Source organism: Typopeltis vanoorti, chromosome 17 (genome assembly GCF_054136105.1).
Source record: "Typopeltis vanoorti isolate ZY-2024b chromosome 17, IOZ_Tvanoo_1.0, whole genome shotgun sequence".
NCBI lineage: Eukaryota > Metazoa > Arthropoda > Arachnida > Uropygi > Thelyphonidae > Typopeltis > Typopeltis vanoorti.
The window spans coordinates 74241744-74262902 of record NC_143565.1 but is presented as its reverse complement, the minus strand read 5'-3'; the positions used below and the strand labels follow the sequence as shown (position 1 = coordinate 74262902).

General features: G+C 31.6%; 1 protein-coding gene across 2 annotated transcripts in view; it reads left to right on the top strand.

Annotated features, from left to right (window-relative positions):
• LOC150097493 (solute carrier organic anion transporter family member 74D-like) overlaps window positions 1-13850 on the top strand; it is a 314670-nt gene extending 300820 nt beyond the window's left edge. For both annotated transcript variants that reach the window (XM_090407008.1, XM_090407009.1), the window contains 4 exons: window positions 1908-2058; window positions 6815-6975; window positions 10428-10492; window positions 11961-13850. In XM_090407008.1, coding sequence (XP_090263134.1) covers window positions 1908-2058; window positions 6815-6975; window positions 10428-10492; window positions 11961-12250 — 667 coding nt within the window. In that variant the 3' untranslated portion in view covers window positions 12251-13850. The remainder of the gene's footprint in view (window positions 1-1907; window positions 2059-6814; window positions 6976-10427; window positions 10493-11960) is intronic.
• The last annotated feature ends 7309 nt before the right edge of the window (window positions 13851-21159 follow it).

Sequence of the window (21159 nt, the reverse complement as noted above, 5' to 3'; positions counted from 1 at the left end):
CTTTTAACCCATTTTTATTATACGTGTAAATTCCAATGGTCATGCAACTTTGCTTGTCCTAATAAGACAGAGAGAGACAGAATGCTGAATTGTGTCTTCATAATATAATTGGTCTATTAACTTGTCAGTTTACTTATTTTTTTTGCTGAAAAAAAAAAAAGATTTTTCTGAAGAAAACAAAAATTCTGCCATCATCTGTGTATGAGACCGGTTATTTAATTATTAGTTGAAAAATCGTAAGAGGATTCGAATCCGGGTTATTCTAACGATTGGTAAATAAAAATGGGTAAATAAATAATAAAAGCAGGTAAATAAAAAAATGCTCACTACCATTATCAATTATTTCGAACGTAGGTTATTAACTATCACTGTGGCTTTCTGCAGCTCAAATGAACAGTTAAGAAATCTACAAAAGAAAAAAAAAAGGCGTTTCTTGCTAATTTAGTTGTCTTATGGTTTTAGTAGTAAAAGGCCATAGCGCTGAAACGATGGCGTTGGCAGGTCCTGATATATACAGCTGACAGATATAACACGCGGTTGCTCATGGCTTTCTAGTGACCTCCATAACATGAAATGCCTCACTATTGCAGCGTGACGTCAGAGCTGCTTTGTTGTGGGTTATGAAGTTATTTGAACGAAGTAAATATCAGAAATAAGTGGACGGCTACTGAGTGGAAATAATTTCAATTCTGAAAGAATTAGCATTCATTCTACATAAAAATGAGTTTATTGAGCAAATAACGAATGAATTAACATGAGGTTATTTGCATGAACGAATGAATGAATGAATGAATGGCATCATAAATGAATTAACATGAACTGATCGAATGAAGGAATGACGTCACAGTGTAAGTGTGACGTCATTCATTCTCCTTTCTACAACGTAACACTTTTTAACCGCTAATTTCGCATAATACGGTAGCATACAACATAATTTTGAATAATTCTAATACCAAACTTGATCACAGTTCTAATCGAAATTGAAAACTGGTTCACTAGTTTAATTCGGTTCACAATCCCGAATTTCAGATTTTATAAAATTCTGCAGGGATGAAAGAGCACAATGACATTTCGGTTAGCAAAGCTGGTTATGAATTAGCGATTCTAAAATAGTAACCTCAATTAGTACTTTTAATGGATTTGTAACTTGCGAAATATACTGAAAACATACCAAATGAAATTTGTATCTTGTTATCGTGTAGCTTAATCCCCTACCTCTCATTATGAGATTTTTTAGCTTCTTATCTTTAAACTAATTAAGAATTGTATATAGTTACCGACCACGTATATGCACGTCATTGGTCTCCAGAAGTTATTTAAAAAAGTATGAAATGTCGCATTGTCATTGCAAATACTGTCGCCTTGAAGTTTAAAAGGTTACTTTTTAAAAATGCTTTTATATCTGAGACTTATTTAAAATAAATAATAAATAAAATAATATTATTTTTTATAAAATAATGTAAAATATTTAAATTCTTTTCGTGTTTTTTAAATCCGCAGAGTTTATTTACAATATAATAAGACGCCCTTTTAGTTTTTGCATATAACTACTATGAAAATGTTAATATTTGTTTATTTTAATGTGAACTTTGCTCTATTGCTCTATAGGTTCAATGCAATATCACATATCCTCGGTCAGTTTTAAACTAAGTATTTCAGTAGATAACCTCAGGGGTGTTGCTGAATTGCTGAATATACTACATTATAACGAGTTCTATATTGTTAGTAGTTTCTCCACATGACATTCTATTCGAAATATTTTGACGAATCTCTTTATATTCTAAATACTGAATATATATTCATTATGATTATTTATATTCATTATGGTTATTTAAAGAATATAGTAATAGAAGTCTTGATGATTATTCTGTGGGTATACTAAACCCCATATTATTCACCTTTTCAAGTGCTGCTCTGGTATCGTCCCAGAAGACCTGCAATTCCACATGCGGCTGTAGAAATGGAGAATTTGCGCCAATTTGTACAACTGAAGGGGTTACATATCTGTCTCCATGTTTAGCTGGATGTACTCAAGTCATTAGTTCAGAGAATGATCAGGTAGGTATTTCAGAAATACGATATTTCGAACCATCTGTATACATAAATATAATTTATATTTCGCGTTCAGTAGTCTTAACATCTTAAAGATTACTATAAGAATAATGTGATATTTTAGTTGAAGTTAATATAATTCATAAAGACATATTCTGATTTTTAAGCGTTTTGAACTTGTAAATCGAAGAATTCGATGTATTGATTTATAGGTTCTGCTTATACGAAACGATTACGACAGAAGGTAAAACTGCACAGAGAAGTAACTCATCTTGTCTTAAATGCTTAGTTGCCAGTGGCATTCACAAGATGGCAGCACGGAGGTTAACACGGAGATCATAGTTTTCATATCTCCCGGAAGTAAATATAGAAAACCTAATTGCTTCTACTTTATGACCACAAATAAATCAAAAACATAAAATATTCAGTGGACATAAATGTCATGAATAATTGGGACCTGCATGCACTTTCAACTTTATGTAAATATATTTGTTATATATAAATAGCTGGCTGGAAGAAATTATTTAATGCTTTTACTTTCAGTGTTGCAGCAAATAATTAAATATCGTAGCGAATTCTGTTTCTTAAGATATTAAAGTTACTTGTTAGTCTTTGGATAACTTAGTTAAACATGTTTTCTCTGGTTTTATCCATTAAATTTATAATTTTCAGAATTGAGAGAAAGGTTAAGGTTATCATAAAACTGTATCACATGATCATTATAACAGTTGATAAAATCTTTCTATGGGAAGAATAAATATATCTTTTAAAAATGAAGATGGAATATTTTAAAGATATTCTGCTCTGAATATAGTTACCGTAGCAATTCCAAGGATAATGACAATAAAGAAAGTAAAACAAAAATTCAATACGCACACAAACTTTTAAAGAAATATTCAAATATTTTGGTTACTCTCTTTCTTGTGCAGTCAAAGGGTTAAAGAGAAGATCTTTTAAAGGAAACAAGGAAGAAGTTTATGAATTTAATATTTGCTTGCTTTCCTTTCATAGTTCTTCTTCCCTTCAGGTATTAGGCCTAGTGGCCTGTTACGGAGGTATCTTTAGCCTTCTAAGCTGTACCCATCCTTAGGATAAGGTGGCTAGCCCTATGCCTCCCGGTGTGTCCCACTGTATGTCTGTAGATGCGCGTATTCACGGGGCCGGTTTGCCTGCTTGCGGGAGGAAAAACCCCAGATAAAATGGGGAGAAAAACCCTGCTGTCCACGCTCAAGACACGGGAATCGAACTCAGGACACTCCTTTCCCAAGCATATGGTTGCGAAGCGAGTAGTCACTCGGCTAATCGTGCGGACTCCATTCATAGATATGTGTTCAAAATAATGAAACCATTCTTATTCGATGATAATATAAAGATCTTTAAAAAAATTCAGTGATTAGTTAACGCTGATTGATCTGTTTTTATTATCAGCTGAGTATTTTGTTTTAATGTTTAAGAATATTAATGAGGATATAATTATGAATAATACTATTAATAATCTTAACTCTAAATAATATTTAATAATCGATACGTTAAGCCTAAACCAGTATGTGAACAGTTGCTTATGCCCCTTCTTGAAACATTAATCATATGATTAATGTTTCAGGAAGGGCATTACACTGCGATTTAGCCTAAAACAATAATCGCTTCCGATTTTAAGACGTTAAAGAGAGAGAGAGAGAGAGAGAGAGAGAGAGAGAGAGAGAGAGAGAGAGAGAGAGCTGTCTTCTTCGTGATGCTTGTTAACCTTTAGAAATGATTCATATTTTTAAGTTGAATTATCTCGGAATGTACTACCATCAGTTACATTCTTTGATTTAATGAAAGTATATATAATATGCGCATCTTACAGCTGACAATGGTTGTGAAATAAGTTGGATTAGAACGAAAAATGTTTGAAAATAATGGTGCGTATCTTACTATGGAACCTTCACGCACTTAGCGTATTTTATTCTTGAAGATAACCACTAATTTCAGTGGATAATGTGTTCTCGGTTCCTTATATGATAGCCATGTACTTCACAAAAATTTTAAATGTAACTGAGTCGACAACGGTTTCGTACTTGGCCAAGAAGCATTTTTGGAAGAGTAGGAGGAGGAGGAGGAGGAGGACTCTAACAACAGACCATAATGAAAGTAATGACTATTTTCTGAACAGGAGGATCGTATTTCACATAAGTTTTGACGCTAAAGAAATGTCAGGAAATTGAGCACAGGTAATACGAGATCCATTACACCAGTATTTCTTAACAATTTCAAAACTAGGTCACCTTGCACCGAGAGTAAGTATTTGTGATCTTCCTTAATGATGCGTAGTAACCTTCGTTACTCCGTAGATGTGTGAGGAAGATTTATCAGCGACAGGTATCACAAACAAGTAAAGTTATGAAATCCACCATTGCTATGAATTGGCTTATTTTGTTCCACAATTATCAGAATTATTTCTTCAAACGGAATGGCAACCTCTACACAACTGGATTACCTATGGGTAGTCTGTTATCTCCACTAGCAATATTTACATAGAAAATTTTGGGAGAGCCCAAACCCGCTATCTGATGGAAATACACCGATGATATTTTCATCTGCTGGAAACATAACATTTACAACTTAAACAATTTTGTTTCTCTCCCTCAAATTACTTTATCAAAAAATAAAATTCGCCATAGAACGTGATATTTTGTTAATTAACAAAATATCACGAGGTGAAATTTCTTTAGAAACCTGACGAAAACCTCTCCATACATGACGTTACTACCACGCATGATCCTTCCAAGAACAAGATGAGAATAAATAGAAGGAAGGACTTCAGTTATTAAACCCTAAATTTACTTTTTATCATAAAATATCCGTTTACAAACTACTATTCAGAAAAAGCACTGCGCCCAAATATTAACAATCTATTCCATCCATCAATCCATCCATCTAATTTTCGTCCATCCTACAACTGGTTTAGTCCTTTAATCAGGGGTTTTAGGCAATTTAATACAGACAGCTTGCCATACCTCTGATTCGTACCTGTAAGAGTGAGTATTCTATGTCTGTAGGTATGTATACTAACGGGTACGATTTGCCTGTTTTGAGGAATTAAAAACCACAGGAATCCTCCACTTCCGTATGAGATCTTCTAACTAATTCTGAATTGAAAAACCCTGATAGAGGTTCTTCAGGTCACATTTAAGATTCGAACCCAGTTCTTTCTGAGCTATGAAAGGTCTAACATTCCATTACATCCCAGACAGAAGCCTCCGTACATATTAGCATTATTAAGAGAACATAACATGAGTTGTTCACAAATGTATCCAGAACATTCGAAGTGTTTTAAGATCGTATAAAGATATAATATCCAGGAATCTGAAATTTATTTCTTATACAGATTACCATAGATAGGTTAGATATGAGAGGGAAAAAGAAAAGAAAGAACGTTTTTATTGACATGGCTCATTTTAAGGAAAATCAAGCTTAACAGCGCCTGTCTTCCAGAAATAAGAACATAGAATTTAGACGGAACTTCTCGTAGCGATGTATCGAAGAATCTGTCGAAGTAGTCCATTCACGAAGTTTATTCTCTCAATAAGGACCAGGGAGTTTTCATGTTTGGATGATTCTAATGCGATTTTCAGACATCTAAGATTTAATTATACCAAGAAGTATCTTCAGATGATTCTTAATCTTCAGATTATTACGTTCTGTGCTTTTTATGTACGTAAGTACCCTGAAAAAGCTATTAGCTATTGCTCAGCGATGGTCGATTAGATTAATAATTATTGCAAGATTTAACATTTTTTTTAAACTGGTTAGCAGGTTTTGAGCACGATTACACTTACATACTATCATTTTATTTAATTTTATTTAAAATATAATATATTTTAAATAAAATTAAATAACGAAATATAATAATAATAATAATTGCTTGGATATTACCTTAATAAATTATAGAAAATTAAACACACCAAACTGTGATTTAATAATATTTTCTATATAAATTTACGCTTAGAGAAATAAATTTATAGTTGGTTCATTACAATTATATACTGGTAAATCCTTAAAATATTTTATTTTAATTTAATATGTTACATTATACAAATACAAATACAAATACAAAAAAAAAAGAGCCTGTGTAGCTCAGTAGAAGTGACGTTTGCACTCTACAGCGCTTGACCGCACTATGAAAGGCGTTCGAATCTAGTCACCGACTAGAGGAACTTTTTCTAAGCTTTTCTCGACCGGTTCCAGAGTTAGTCGATCTCTGGCACGGGCTAGCGGGTTTTTCGTCCCGTAAACTGAAGAAAATCGGCCGTCGAACCCACACTATTTTCAGACATTAAAAATATTGTGTTAGGATTAGGGACCACCACATGGTGGCACTTACTAACCGCCTTCTTCACTGCGTGCCGATTAATTAGTGATAGCCTTGGGCCAGCTATCTCTGATTGGCTACCAGTGGCGATTGAACTGCCCACTCAGTCTCCAAAAGTTAGATAGGGCTAAAAAACTACGGGAACAAAAAGGCGTTAGCTGATGTTTTTATATTATACAAATATATATGATACAAGTGTATATATTTACTTAATTTTAGTATGTAGTAGAAAATACAATATAATAAATTTTTGTAATTTTAATATAAAAAAACATTTTCCTTTGCATGAGGCTCAATTATGTAAATACATAAAATAAAATAAAAATGTTATCAGTGTGTTTATTAGATCAATATCAATTCTTAAAATTATGGGATAAAAAATCTAAAACTGGTTTCTTTTCTTTGCAGTATATATACAAAGAATGCTCTTGTTTGAGTGCCAATACTACAGCAACCAATGGATTCTGTCCGCTTAAGTGTGACAACCTAGTCTGGTACATCATTATTTTCTCTTTCTTCGTACTCATCCACTCGACATCCGAAGTTGGTTCCATGCTGCTCACGCTCAGGTAAGTGACTACAAGAAAACAGCGGAGTAATATTTCATCTCATTGTCGATATTGTTATAAGAAGCAAAAACGTTTTTGTTGCTTGATCTATTGATTAATGTTTTATCTCTGCTAACAACAACATGATATTGTATAAGAAACTTTTATAATTAATTATAGAAAGAGAAATCTTGAACAGCTCAAATTTCGAGTATCTTAGAGAAGTAAAGTGATGTAAACAGCTGCTACTATAGTGCACTCTATTAAGTTAATGGAGCACGCACGCACGCACGCACGCGCACACACACACACACACACACACACGCACACGCACACGCACACACACACACACACACACTTATGTGTTCCATTAATATACCAGAATGATGTTTCAGTTCGCTGTAGTTTCAAAATCCATATTTAACCTACGTTTCGTAACTAATGATAATAGATTGTTTTGATGAAAAATCAGTCCTATCTAAGCTCAGTAAAGTGCTCTCCTCTTACCTGTAATATCATCCATATTTTCTTCCTTATTTGTCTGAAAGAACAAATAAGGAAGAAATTAATCCGACCTGTATACGAAGCACTGTCATTTATAACATTTTGTAAAAACTTTGTGCTTTCAACAGGCACGCCACCTGGTGAAATTTTTTATTTTTAAATACGTAACAATGAAATGGTATTACGAAACACAATTTCACGTTCATTGTTAACTAATGACTTTGTTGTTAATGGAGTTTTTAGTTTAAATATCGACACGAGTAATTTAATGCCGGATATAGAGCACAGTGAATTACTTCTCTTTCAAATTTATTCTTGCAAACTAGTTATAGATTTATGAAATGTATATTCATTACTATTTTCTTCTTTTTCGTAACCATTATCGTTAATTAAGCATCAACGTAATAATCACTAAATTTGACCTTAGCATTTTGCTGGCAGAGGACATTACACGAAAGTTCTCTTCTTTGAGTGCAAATTTACTGAAAGTAGCAGTCAAAACTGAACAAAGTTACAAAGTTTTAGATTATGTGAATTGTCGCCAGACTCTCTGGCGTTAGCTACTACTATAATCTTTTCCATATAATCGGTCAGACTGTTGGGCAATAGACGTTGTGATCCCAAGAGTTGTTATGGCGTGAGCAACATAACACTGGAAATTTTGTAGAACCACTCAACAGCAGATGTATGTGAGATGCTGTGAGTGTTTGTTTGAAACGATAGCTAATCTTAATCATTAAGATGCCCCGATAATATCCTAGTTTTTTAAGATTATATATAGGAATCTGACAGTAATAGAACGTCATTCTTTAAATATTCAGTTATAAAATGGAGTATGCCTGTATTTTCTCGGATCTTTCAAGGATATCATTAGGGAAAGCACTGTTTATTAATATCTTCTCTGAGGATGATCCTAAACTTAGTGAGGCAGTAAAACAGCTTAATTACCCAATAAATCATTCCTTTTAATTATATATGTGTATCAATACCCGTTTTTCTAATAAAGCACTAAGTTGAAAACAAGTTATATATTTATTGAGAATTATTCTTTTCTCTAGGTCACATGATTTTAAACGTAATGACCTCTGCGCCTGTATGGTGAGCTTATTGTTAAAGAGTTATAGAACGGACAAATATTAGCTTTAGGTCAAGTAACACAGGTCCACTAAGGTCCACCTTCGTAAGTTGTTACTAATATCGCATGGCTTTAAACGACTAAAATATACTCGTACGATCGCTTGAAGTTATGACGATGGCATAGCTCGAGGCACAGTATCCAAATGCGCACAGTTTTCAAGGGCTTGCAGTTATCTATGATGACCCTAAGTATGGAAGACTAAAATCTGCATTTAACACAGCTGCTATTGTTGCTGTCATTTTGTGACAATGGAAAAAAGTCGCTTTCGTTTTTCAGCAAAAAATATTAATACAGCCGATTGATTGAAATGATTTCTTCTTAAATAGATGCGTATGAAGTTAAGTTTGCATTGGAATAAAAGCACTTTTGTATATTCACTTTGATACAATTCCTGTAATTTGTAAATCCTTTCATTTTCATCTCTGATGCTCATTTGTTCCATAATTAATCTGTTATAAAATGTTATTTATTTCATTTGTAAATTCATATGCGTGATTCTATATATATAGAAGTTATTTTACATCTAATTTGCATATTGCTGCTGTGTTAGGAAAGCTGAAAGATATAATTTCTTGTGATTTGTAGTATCATTGCATCCTCAGCTTCCAAAAAACTAGGCTTTCTATTTCTCTCGAGACGCTACTCCACTTCAAAACAACTGTTAACCCTATACAAATCGCAAATCCGCCCAGCTATCGAATACTGTTCTCACATTTGGAGTGGGGCTCCTAAAAGCTCCCTCAAAATGCTTGCCTCAATGCAGAGAAGAGCAATTAGATTAAGAAATGATCCATCTCTTACTGACTCACTCCCCCCACTTTCACATAGACGCTTAGTCTCTGCAATTTGTATATTCTACAAATATTTACATGGAAAATGCTCATCTGAAACATCAATAATTCCCCCACTCTCTACTAAACCCATTGGAACACGTACAGCCACCTCCCAACATCCCTTCACAGTACGCCTCGAAACCCACAGAACAAGTTTCTTTTCCTCCTCCTCCATCTCTGCTACTGCTGTACTCTGGAACAGTCTTCCCCCCTGATGTATTTCCCAAGGAATGCATATACAGGCTTTTAAATCGAATGCTAACAAGTTCCTTTTCTCCCATCCCGCTACCTATATACAGTAGTAAAGTACTACAGGTTGACCAGCCAGCCTATTCGTATATGGGCCCAACATTAAAAAAAAAAAAAAAATCAGTAACGCTGACAATCAAGCTGTTAATGTACCTTTATCAGAGTTATTAAATATGCACAAATACAATTTTTTTTCTTTTATGATTTCTAAAAATAAATTTAGTAGGAATTTAGCAATGCTTTTTTATATAAAAATCATTTCGTTAACTACTATATTAAAATCCATATTTTTGATTAAAGAGGCCTTTCGGAAATTTAGATACTGTACACCCACAGATGCGAGATCCTTCGACCCTTGTGCGCATGTCAAAAGAAGGAGAATCCATTCCGATAATAGGGTAATCAGTCCGTCTTGTGGGATGAATTGTTTATTATTACATGTCGGAAAATTAACTTTTCTTTTATGAACATTGTAGTTTTTAAAGTGGTAACTATTTTGCTTGTATAACAGTTGGGAAATTTTATCTATAAAGCACGTGATTTCGCGTGTTGGCGACCAATTCGTTCATCGCCTTATTTCTTCCCCCCCCCCCCCCCCCTTCAGCATGAATCGAATATTCTTGGCAATCTGCCAAACAGGATTCTATGAACTGTGGGCGTACAATATTAATCTAACTTACTTAATTTTAATTCTATTAGTGTATGTAAATGATATTCTTCATGGTGGTAATTCATTGTTATTTTTAAAGATGCGTTGATCCTCAAGATAAGGCCATGGCTTTAGGACTAATATCGTTTGCTATTGGATTATTTGGTAAGTAAGAAACGTCATTCATGAAAAATTATACTACCTATTTTTATATTTCTGTAAGAATTGTTGTTTTTTTTTACATCTGTATCATCCGTAGCTGTTTTAAGGTGCTTAAAACATAGGATTTAACTAAAATTTAAATAATCAGGGTATAGCGCTTATGAAATCAAACAAATAACTTTATTTCAAGTCACTTCAGGATTTAAGTAAGCAGGGCGGTGGGCTCACATCAAGCAATGAAAACTTCTCTAACACCAACACATATACAGACATTCATGTCTATACCACAGCAGTGGCGGCTTGTACATAAGCACTGCGACGCTGCAGCACCCCCAAGGAAAACATGAAAAAATTAAATTTTGTTTGTTTATAAATAATAACAATGCTTACAACATTATATAAATACAATACAACATATTAAAGATTATAGCTTATGTTTTGACATTGATTGAATAGTTAATAATTGGAATTGTTCGATTAATGCTTTAGATTACGAAACAAATGCACTGCGTATAACGCAGTGTCGGAATTATCGCGTTTGGCCAATTGCAGCTAGACTCGTCGATATTCGTTTGCACTTGTCATTGCACGTAACAAGTGAATCCGACACTGCTCGTTTGAGCAGTGTCGCTACAGATAATTGTATGCATGCGCGCGTTATTTCTGTGAGATACAAAACTTTTATTATTGGTGTTTGTTCGTGGTGAGGGTGAAATATTTTTAATAAAGTAATTTTTAATATGTAAATTTATTTATTAATAAATTGGTTACTGATTAGGAAAAAAAGAATTTTTTTTATTTTTATTTTATTTTGTATATGCAGCACCCCCACTTAAAATTTTCACCGGCCGCCACTGCACAGCGGAAGTGGAAACCAAATCTGGGCTGGAAAACTTGAGTTCTAATTTCAGCAAATCAGTTCGCGATTTTTTGTGCAGGAAAATTCAAATTCCGCCCCCCCCCCCCATTCAACATACCCATAAGACATTTAATATTTGCATTACAATAATTCGTTTATTTTTCTGGTGTAGTTGGCCGAGTAATTAGCATATCCGCTCTTCAACAAAAAGATTATGGGTTCGAATCCCTTTACAGGCATGGATGTTTGTGAATGTCTTTAGGTAGGAGATGAGTGTCCTTACCGTGTGTTGAGACGACCGCACCGCTTATTGGAGGACTGAAATGTTTTGAAAAAGTTCTATTTTTGGTTTCTAGAGCAGATTTTCGGAAGTATTATGTAAAAAATAAAATATAGAAAATTAATAAAAAAATATAGAAAGCAAATTCTTAGCTTCAAGGTACGAATGTGCTATGAGTTTACAAGAAAGATTCATAGTCGGTTATTCCTCCCCCCCCCCCGATTATAGTATCAAATAAAGTCAGCATTATTTGTATTTAAAATTCCTGTCATAGTATTTGTTTTGGTTAATTTAGAATTCTTTTCTTTCTTTTTTTTCCCCCATTCTTTTAGGTAACGTCCCTTGTCCTATTATTTATGGAGCTGTGGTGGATTCTGCTTGCTTGTTTTGGGAAGACAATTGCGGGGAACCTGGCGCTTGCCGTCTTTACGATCCGTCCAAATTCCGTATGGTTTTCCACGGAGTCACGGCCGTCATAATGTTAGTAGCATTTCTGGTCGACGCGGCTGTTTGGTTTTTGGCTAAAGATATTCATTTTCAAGACGATGACGAAGAGGGTGAACCAGAAGAGACAGTGCCTATTAATCTTCTTAATTGCACCCAGTTTGAAAGCAGTGTTTGAAGAAATATTGCGTATCCAAGGAAGAAAACAAATGGAAGAAAACGAAGATAAATCAAAACGCTTTTGATCATCGACAATTCTGTGGCCATATAGAGATGTGATTCATAGATATATATATATATTATAAATAAATAAATATATATATCGCCTCCTAGATGTTAGACAAAGGAAGATTGTTTGTTTGTGTGCGTGCGTGCGTGCGTGTGTGTGTGTGTGTGTGTGGCTAATTCCACGCCTTACTAAAGAAATCATTATTTCATATCGTTCAAAATACCTGCTGTACCTGATTGTACAGAGAGAAGTATAATTATCAACCGAATACAGATTTTTATATTAAATATTTTATTTTGATCCTCAATCCCTGATATTTTTTTGCCAGCTCCCTCTTTGTGATCATGAAAGTACTTTAAAGAAATCAATTAGTTCAAGTGTAGTGGACGTCACATGATTTTTTCTGAATTGAACTCAAAGTATAATTACAACAGTTCGTCTAGTGAACTCGATATGTGTGTGAATTGCAGCTTGAAGTTAATTAATTAAACAAACAAAAAAAAATACAACAGAGAACGATATTATACAGACATCAAAGTGAGGTGTAAAATTTTAGAAGAACAGATAATTCCAGATTATCTTCCAGATATGTGTAAATATATAGTCAACAACGTGTATCTGTATTAGTGTATCCTGTTCTCCATTGACTGTATGTATGTGTGTGTATAAGCAAATGAATATATAGAGATATATTTCTACACCCCCGGTATAAAACTGGACTGCCATTATTCTACTATAGAGAACTTACATGGTCTAGTGAACTTATCGGTTATTTTTCAAACCGACTTGAACTCCAGAGAACTTCAAATGATTGTTTCGGTTGCTTAAAATTCTACACTATTTAAAGAAGATGTATAATTTTAAGAGAAAAAATAATAATAGTACATGAGTTATTGTTTTTGCCCTCCACGTTTGCTCCAGAAACGATTAAAATGGAGCCTCGTTAACCAAAGGTGCCAACGATTCACTTGATGAGTACTTATTCTTGTGTTATCTTAAAGAAAACATATTGAAGGCTCTAAGAGAAAGCGTTCAGTGGGAGTTTATGGTTTGTTATGGAAAGAATTGATGGAAATCAAAAGAAAATGGAAACCGTAGTGATATAAAAAAGGCAGGGAACTGATTTTTTTGAAAAAAAAAATGTAATGATCAAAAGAAAGGAATAATCTATTTATGTGTTCGAAAAGCTAGTGAATAGAATGTGATGCTCGTGCGGGTATGTGTTAGGGTAAGATATAACCAAAGCAGACGAAGTGAGATAGAAAACATTATTTTATTGCAAAATAGTTTTAATTTAAAATGTTTTAATTTAAAACAAATGTTAAGATATTTTTTTATTAGAAAACAAACATTATGTGTATCTTAAACTTAAGAAAGAATATGATATGATCCTCGTAATTAAAGAAATACTGTTAAACTCGATATTTTTTTTTCTTAATTTATGATTAAGAGATGTGTATGTATATATATCGAGAATCCCATAATGGAAATGTGTGCTTGGAATGAACTGAGATCACTGACTAATATTGTTATTACAGTTGAAACATTTACAATAGTATTTGTTCTCGGATATCTTATTCTAAATTATATGAAATCTAGTCTGTCAAAATCTCCCATACATGGGCTTAACTTCGAAATTTATACATTTGAAATTTTATGAAATAATGTTTGACATGAAATTATTATGATGTAGTAATTAAAACTGTAAAAAATATCCCACTTGGATTATTTCAAAACAGAAAGTTCATAATAACAAAAAGATACTTAATGTCACTAACTGAGTAAATTGTTTACGATTTTTATATTAATATTTCTTATTTAATTAAATAAAAGGTTTATAAGGAAACTCTTAAATTTAAATTAATTTTAAAAAAAGATTCAAAAATGATTAAAATTTTAAGATTATATTTCATTTTAAAAATAATTTTTTTAAAAAAGTTTTGAAATAATTAAAAAGTTATATAATTTTTAACTTACAATAAAATAAATCAGTTATATAAGATATTTGATTTTGAAGTATATGAAGCTGATATTATCCATGTTGCCGAATCTATCATGATTATAATTTTAAAATTATTATTATTTTAATGAATGTAATAATTTATTTTTAAATTGCGATTTATCATTCAAGTCTGACTGGTTTTCACATACAAGCATATGGGGATAAAATAATGAAACTGCATATTAAATCCGTATTCTTGAGCATATAATTAATAAAAAATTACAAGTACTATAATCCGCTTTCTTCAGAAAATAAACTTTAATATATCCGAAAGTAAAAATTAATAGCCATATTAATAATAAGTTAAACAAAATTCATAAAAATAATTAATAAAAATCACTACCACAAGTAGTCCTTCCTCCCCTTCAGTTTATTATAAAGTATCATTAATGTTTCACTGTTTATGTAAGGAAAAGTTTGAGTTTGTAAAGTGTAAAATTAAAATAGATTAGAACAATTCATAAACTGCATATAGTGAATGTAACTCAGGAGAATATCAAACAGTATTTTGTTGAAAATATTGTTAGATCTTTGTTGGAAATAACAATGTATTGAAACCGAATTATGTTAATTGCTTTACAATAGTAATATATTGTGCGGTAGAAATCAGAATAATCTCTTGAAATACAATTTTAATATCAACTTCGATAAATATTTCTGTTATCTATTCTAAATATATTAAAACCTAATGACTTATATTTCTTTTCTGCAATGCCTCCTATATTTTTTTTTCAAATATTCCAGCCTTTAGTTTTACTTCAACATCATTCTTTATCCAATACATATTTTTTTCCAATACAAATCATTGCAAGATACAAATATGCAAATGAAAAAAAAAAAAAACACATAAAAGTTTATATTTTGGTTCATATGTTTACTTAAATATGTATTTGTTATTGAATTTTATAAAATTGCTTAAAATGCCGCTTCATATTTTCTCGAATGCAAGTAATATGCAGAAAATTTATTGATAATGGAGTTTCTAAAAACGGACCCATCATAATGCCTTAGGAATGTTCTTACAGGATTAGTGAACTACGTATCAGGAGTTGGTTATCTGATTCGCCAACAATAGAGAACTATGTGACGTCACAGATCATGTGTTTAGTTATAAACACATCACTCATTTCATTCAGTATTCTTTTATTTAGTTTACTTATCCTTCTTTTAATTGTACCAGTGGTGCGACATGTGAAATAATAATATTTTAATATATATTATAAAATATATTCTCCAAAATATTTTATAAAATATATGCAACTACGATCTGTCTTATAATATTTTAATATATATTATAAAATAAATCATTAGATAACAGACTATCTCGAGTCTAAGAACAACTTCCACCCTACCAGGAGTTGAAACAGCATCAAACTTAGTTTTTGTTTCCATATATAATTAACAAATTTATTTCCAAAATATAGTTGGGGTGTTGGGAAAAAAATAAATATTTTTAATGAAATATTTTAAATTAAAATTATATATAAATATTTACATTTATTATAAAATTTGTGATTTTTTTACATGAAAGATCATATACATTCTAAATTTTACAAACCAAATTTTGAATTTACTCTTGTCTGAGAGAGTGTGTATAATTTAAGCATTCTAATGATAATTTGAGTATCATATTTTAATTGTAATTTCAACTTAACATTTATGTTAATTTGAATTTAACAACTATCGTAGAGTCAGCTACAAAGTGTATGCACAAAACCCTAATATAGTCAGATCATAAATCTATATTAATATAATAGGTTAAATAAATTTAATATCGATTACAATAAGAGAAATGTATATGTGAGCATCACTCTAAGCCTAATTATGTTTTTGAAAGACGCTAGCATTAAATCACAAAAATGATACTGAAACAACTTTTACAGAAATAATACGCGGCAATTTTATTTTCTATGTGCCCCGTTTATTTTTACTCGATTCCTTTACGTAAGAGGTGCGCGAAAAAAAAATTAAATTAACTATCAAATAAAAAGGTGTGTTTAAAACGTTGTAAGCAGTAGCGCTCATACTCCTGATCTATTCAAATGAAGATTGTAGTCATGGAAACATAACTACAAGCTTCGTATCTGTTTGCAGCAAACGAAAGTATTTTATTATACAGCGCGATTTTCATGACGTAATCATTTGATTTTTGTTTTCAACAATGCCAAGAGTTTGAAAAAGCTATATAGATTGTATAGCTGAGTATGTGATTTAATAACACTAAGGCACTCTCATTATTGTCAGCATTAATGTCAGCACAATTGTTATACCTTTTTCCTCACTATTACCTGGAATAATGGACAGCTTATTTGTAATTAAATATTTTTTTCTACTTTAACACATGTCATTCTTAACATTCAAGCGTTTAAAATATTCTATTATTAGCAGATTTACTTCCCATTATAAATAACAATATCAGATAAGAAATGTTCTATATTTCGTTAAACATTATAAATCCGTTTATCATTTTCTGTTTTTGTATATAATGGTGTAATTGTAAGGAAACTGCGTTAGAAACTAATTAAATGCAATAATTCTCCTAAAATCAGCACTTTAAGGTGATTGATGAATCAATCCGTACATATTACTTTTTTTTCCAATATCTACTTGTTTCAATAATATTTTTATAATAATTTTTTATTATCGAAAAAAAAAACACCTAATGTGATTCGGATCTTCAAATTTTCATTTATTTGAAAACACATCCAAAATATTCCACTGAGTTAGATTTTACTATATTAAACCAATATTCTTCCTGTGCATTAACATGAAAGATCGTTACTTTACGATTTTTAACATAAACTGAAAATAAATAAATAAATAACTAATTTAATAGGCGTTATTTGTCATCTTTCCAATAAAAAGGGGAATAAGAATACATTATGCGATAACTTATATCTTAAACTTTCTGTTTAAAAAGCCTATTGCACATTAGATGCTGAAAAATTCGATATTAATTTATACGACTAAGAAAATAGATGCTAGCGACTCCGGTTGACTGGGTAAATATAATCTGGATCCAGCTCCTGAGAAAATATTTATCCAGTAAGCTACAGTGATTGTCTTATCTATATTTGACACACACACACACACACACACACACACACACACACACACACACACACACACACACACACACACACACACACACACACACACACACACACACACACACACACACACACACACACACACACACACACTTCGTAGCTAAAAATCATGCTAGTGTGTTATCTAGGCCTGTTACGGGGGCCCAAACTCTGCGAACTTGCCGAGCGGAAGTATCTACGTCCCTTTCCTCTTGTACAGTTTGATAATAATAGTAAACAAATGTCTGTTGCATTTACATTCTAAATAGACTCGTTATCCATAATCAGAAAAGCAAATTTTTTTTTTCGAGTCCATAGTTCTTGATATGAATAGGGATTGACTACAAATGTCTACCTGATACTCAAACTCCGTCCATAGTTATTATAGAGTAGTTCTGTTATGGATGCTTCACCAGATGGATACAATATTTCAAGTCGTTCCAAACTTGCTAGTAGAGGATTTGGACAATCTTTAACACATCCAATAAGAAAATTACAGAGTGAATTCGAGGATATCTAGGGCCAGTGTAGGATATGGTAGAGAACAATGACTCGGTTCTCGCTCTATAGTCTTTTTTAAGCAATGGAGAACGGGTCAGATCACTTCTTTATTCTGATACGCACAAAATACAAACGCTCACTCCAAGAGAATGTTTCTGACATGCTATCACTGGGTGTATTTCCGTGCGTGCTTATCACTACTTACCTTCCTGAATGTATGGTGGAAGTGCTATTTTCATCTAACACAACATTCCTGATTATGCTTTCATCAAAGCCGGCCACTCTTAAAGTATCACCATTTATCTTAACCTAATGGAAGATGTTGAAAGTAAAGATAGAAAATCATGGCCCACCATGATATCTCTTGAAAATATTGGAGATCTATACCAAAATCTTACCTCACCAAAATCTGCTTGACGTTCTGAACAATTCAGACATAGTTTTCTGAAGAGTTTTCAGATACCCGTTGAAACGTTTGTTGAATATTTTCAAACGATGTTCTACAGGCATCTGTTGAAAACATTTTTCTGTTAAAATTTTCAACAGTTATCGGTTGAAAAATGATGTTGAAGATACCAAAACAGAAAATATTCTTACCGAAAAATCTATTGATATGTTGGTAAGATTTCCTTTACAAATTTCTTAAGGGAATGACAGCTTCATTTGTGACTAAAAGCTAACTTGAAATATAATGTTTTTCACTTTGCATTAGTATACAGAAGTATGGATAAATCTGGTCATATATTAAATATTGACAGTATGTCATATGCTCTCTATTATTAATATTAAATTATTAAAAATGTTAACATATAATAATTATATGTGTATTTTAAAATTATTTCAGATTTTTTTTCTCATAAAAGCTTAAATTTATTAACGACATTAACTATACACCTTCAATTTTAAATTATATATTTATCTTATAAGTTAAATAAGAAACAATTACTGCACTTGAATGAACTCGGAGATGCGGTGATTGATTCATTCAATCCAATACCCTTGGAGGGTAATGGATGGCAATGCTGTAGCCAGTGAAGTTCTAACTGAGGCTCGGCTATTGCTTGTTACCCTCCTGTCATGATCAGAGCTTCAATAGCTCAATAACACCTTATCCCTCCACTGTCCTCTACAGATAACGGGGAAGATGAAAAGCATTCTTGCTTCGCCCCTTTAAGCCAGTCCTTATAAGGACTATTACTGCACTTGAAAATATGAAAGTGGCTTTAATTTGATAACTTAAGCATATAAATACATTAGAAACATATTTTAATAAGTATTGGAGAAAAAATGATAAATAAAATAGCAAATTCAGAATCAAACTAGATTTCAAATATATGCAAACGGACACTGAGAAACTAATGCGTTTCCAGACGGTTATAAATAGAAGTTAGGAAAGATATATTTTGTGCATTTTTAAAGAGTTTCATGAAATGAATAGCAGATAATAATGTATCCATGGAAAGAAGAGAAAGAATTAGCCCTGGGCAGGGTATAACGTATGTAATTATTGAATTGTGTGCACAATTGCTTGTAATTATTAAATGCTGTGTTGGTTTGTTTGATTTGAAGTAAAATACATGAATGTTAATTTTAGATTATTTTGCATATTTTCAGTAATTAGTAATTAACAAATTTAATTTTAAAAATTGATAGTAAGAAAAACAAAATAGTCATTTTCAAAATTATAGAAGAGTTTTTTGGTAGGCAAATTTTAATTTTACTTAAATATAATAGTTGTGATTTGTAGAGGTTGGTGCTTTATGAGAATATTCAGAATGCAATCCTTAATTAAAATGGATTACAGATACTGTTGAAATGTAAATTTGTGATGTTAAGAGTAATATTAGTTGTACTAGAGAAATGTTGAAGATCGAAGTAATATATATATATATATATATATATATATATATATATATATATATATATATATATATATATATATATATATATATATATATATATATATATATATATATATATATCTTTAAGTACAAGTGTAGATTTCTGACCATTCAGTACAATGTTGAAATTTTTACATGTATAATGGCAATACGACTTAGCTTGCTATATTTTGCGTGTATAATAGAAAGTAAAAGAAACAGATTCTTGGCAAGTTGCTTTGTCATCCTGCCCAGTAAGCTGGAATGGTAATTGTTTGAATTGTGGTGTCTTATTTTGTGATGCCTTGCAATATGAAGTGTTCTTCATTTATTACTACTTCTATTGAGAAATATATTTGTAGGACTAAGAACTCAAATCATACACAACTATAGGAAGTAATTTTTTTAGATATTTATGATACATAATAATCTCTGTTTTATAAACTATTTAACATTCTGTTAATCGATATTTAGTCACCACGCTTTCTGAGTTTTTTTTTTTTTTTCTAATCTTTCAAGCATCGTAGCCTATTTTGATTTAGGAAGAAGTTTGAACAGATTATATGATCTCGTATTTTGATAAAATAATGTGTATTTTCGTATCAATGAATAGCCTTTTTCATTTATGAAAAAGTATAGGGAAGTCTTGGTAAATTATAATTTTGAGGATGAAATAAGAACGTTTACTAATGAGATAGAAAGACCACTACTAACCAGTTCAGCACGTTTTACTTGTTAATACTGAACATCGCATTACACTTCCATTATTTTGGTAATTTTTTCTTTAAATAAAGCTTCAATAGTCAGTTGTAAAATGGGGTATTTCGAGGATAGTGCGAAGAATGGGTCTAGAAAGAATAACTGATTCCCCTTCTAAATTTGAATATTTTCCCTAAGTGCCTGGGGAGAATAAGAAATGGTAAGAATTGCGGGGAGAAGTAGACTTTTTTCTTGCCATGTTGACGTGAGATTAGAATGAATTTGAGATTATAAGCAAGCTCAGGAATATAAATAAAAGAATATTGGATTATGTATTTATACACAGATCTAAATGTACATGCGTTTATTCCCAGAATCTTTAATTCAGAGATTCTTTTGATCCTATAGGGTTTTTCGGTTTGGAAGTTATTGTATAGATAAAAAAGAAGTCATTGTTATTGTTCAGGTATTCCTACATTATTCGAATTTTTATCAATGCAATAGGTGTGTAACAGTGTCAAAATATAACTATTCAGGGATCTTAGGTAGCTTTTTTCTATTATTATTAAGTTGTGATGGTTCCAGTAATAATAATAATAATAATAATACATAGATACATTCACACCACAGAGTGTAAATCTTAAGTCTAGTTACAAATGGTTAGCATTCTATCTACTGTATAATATC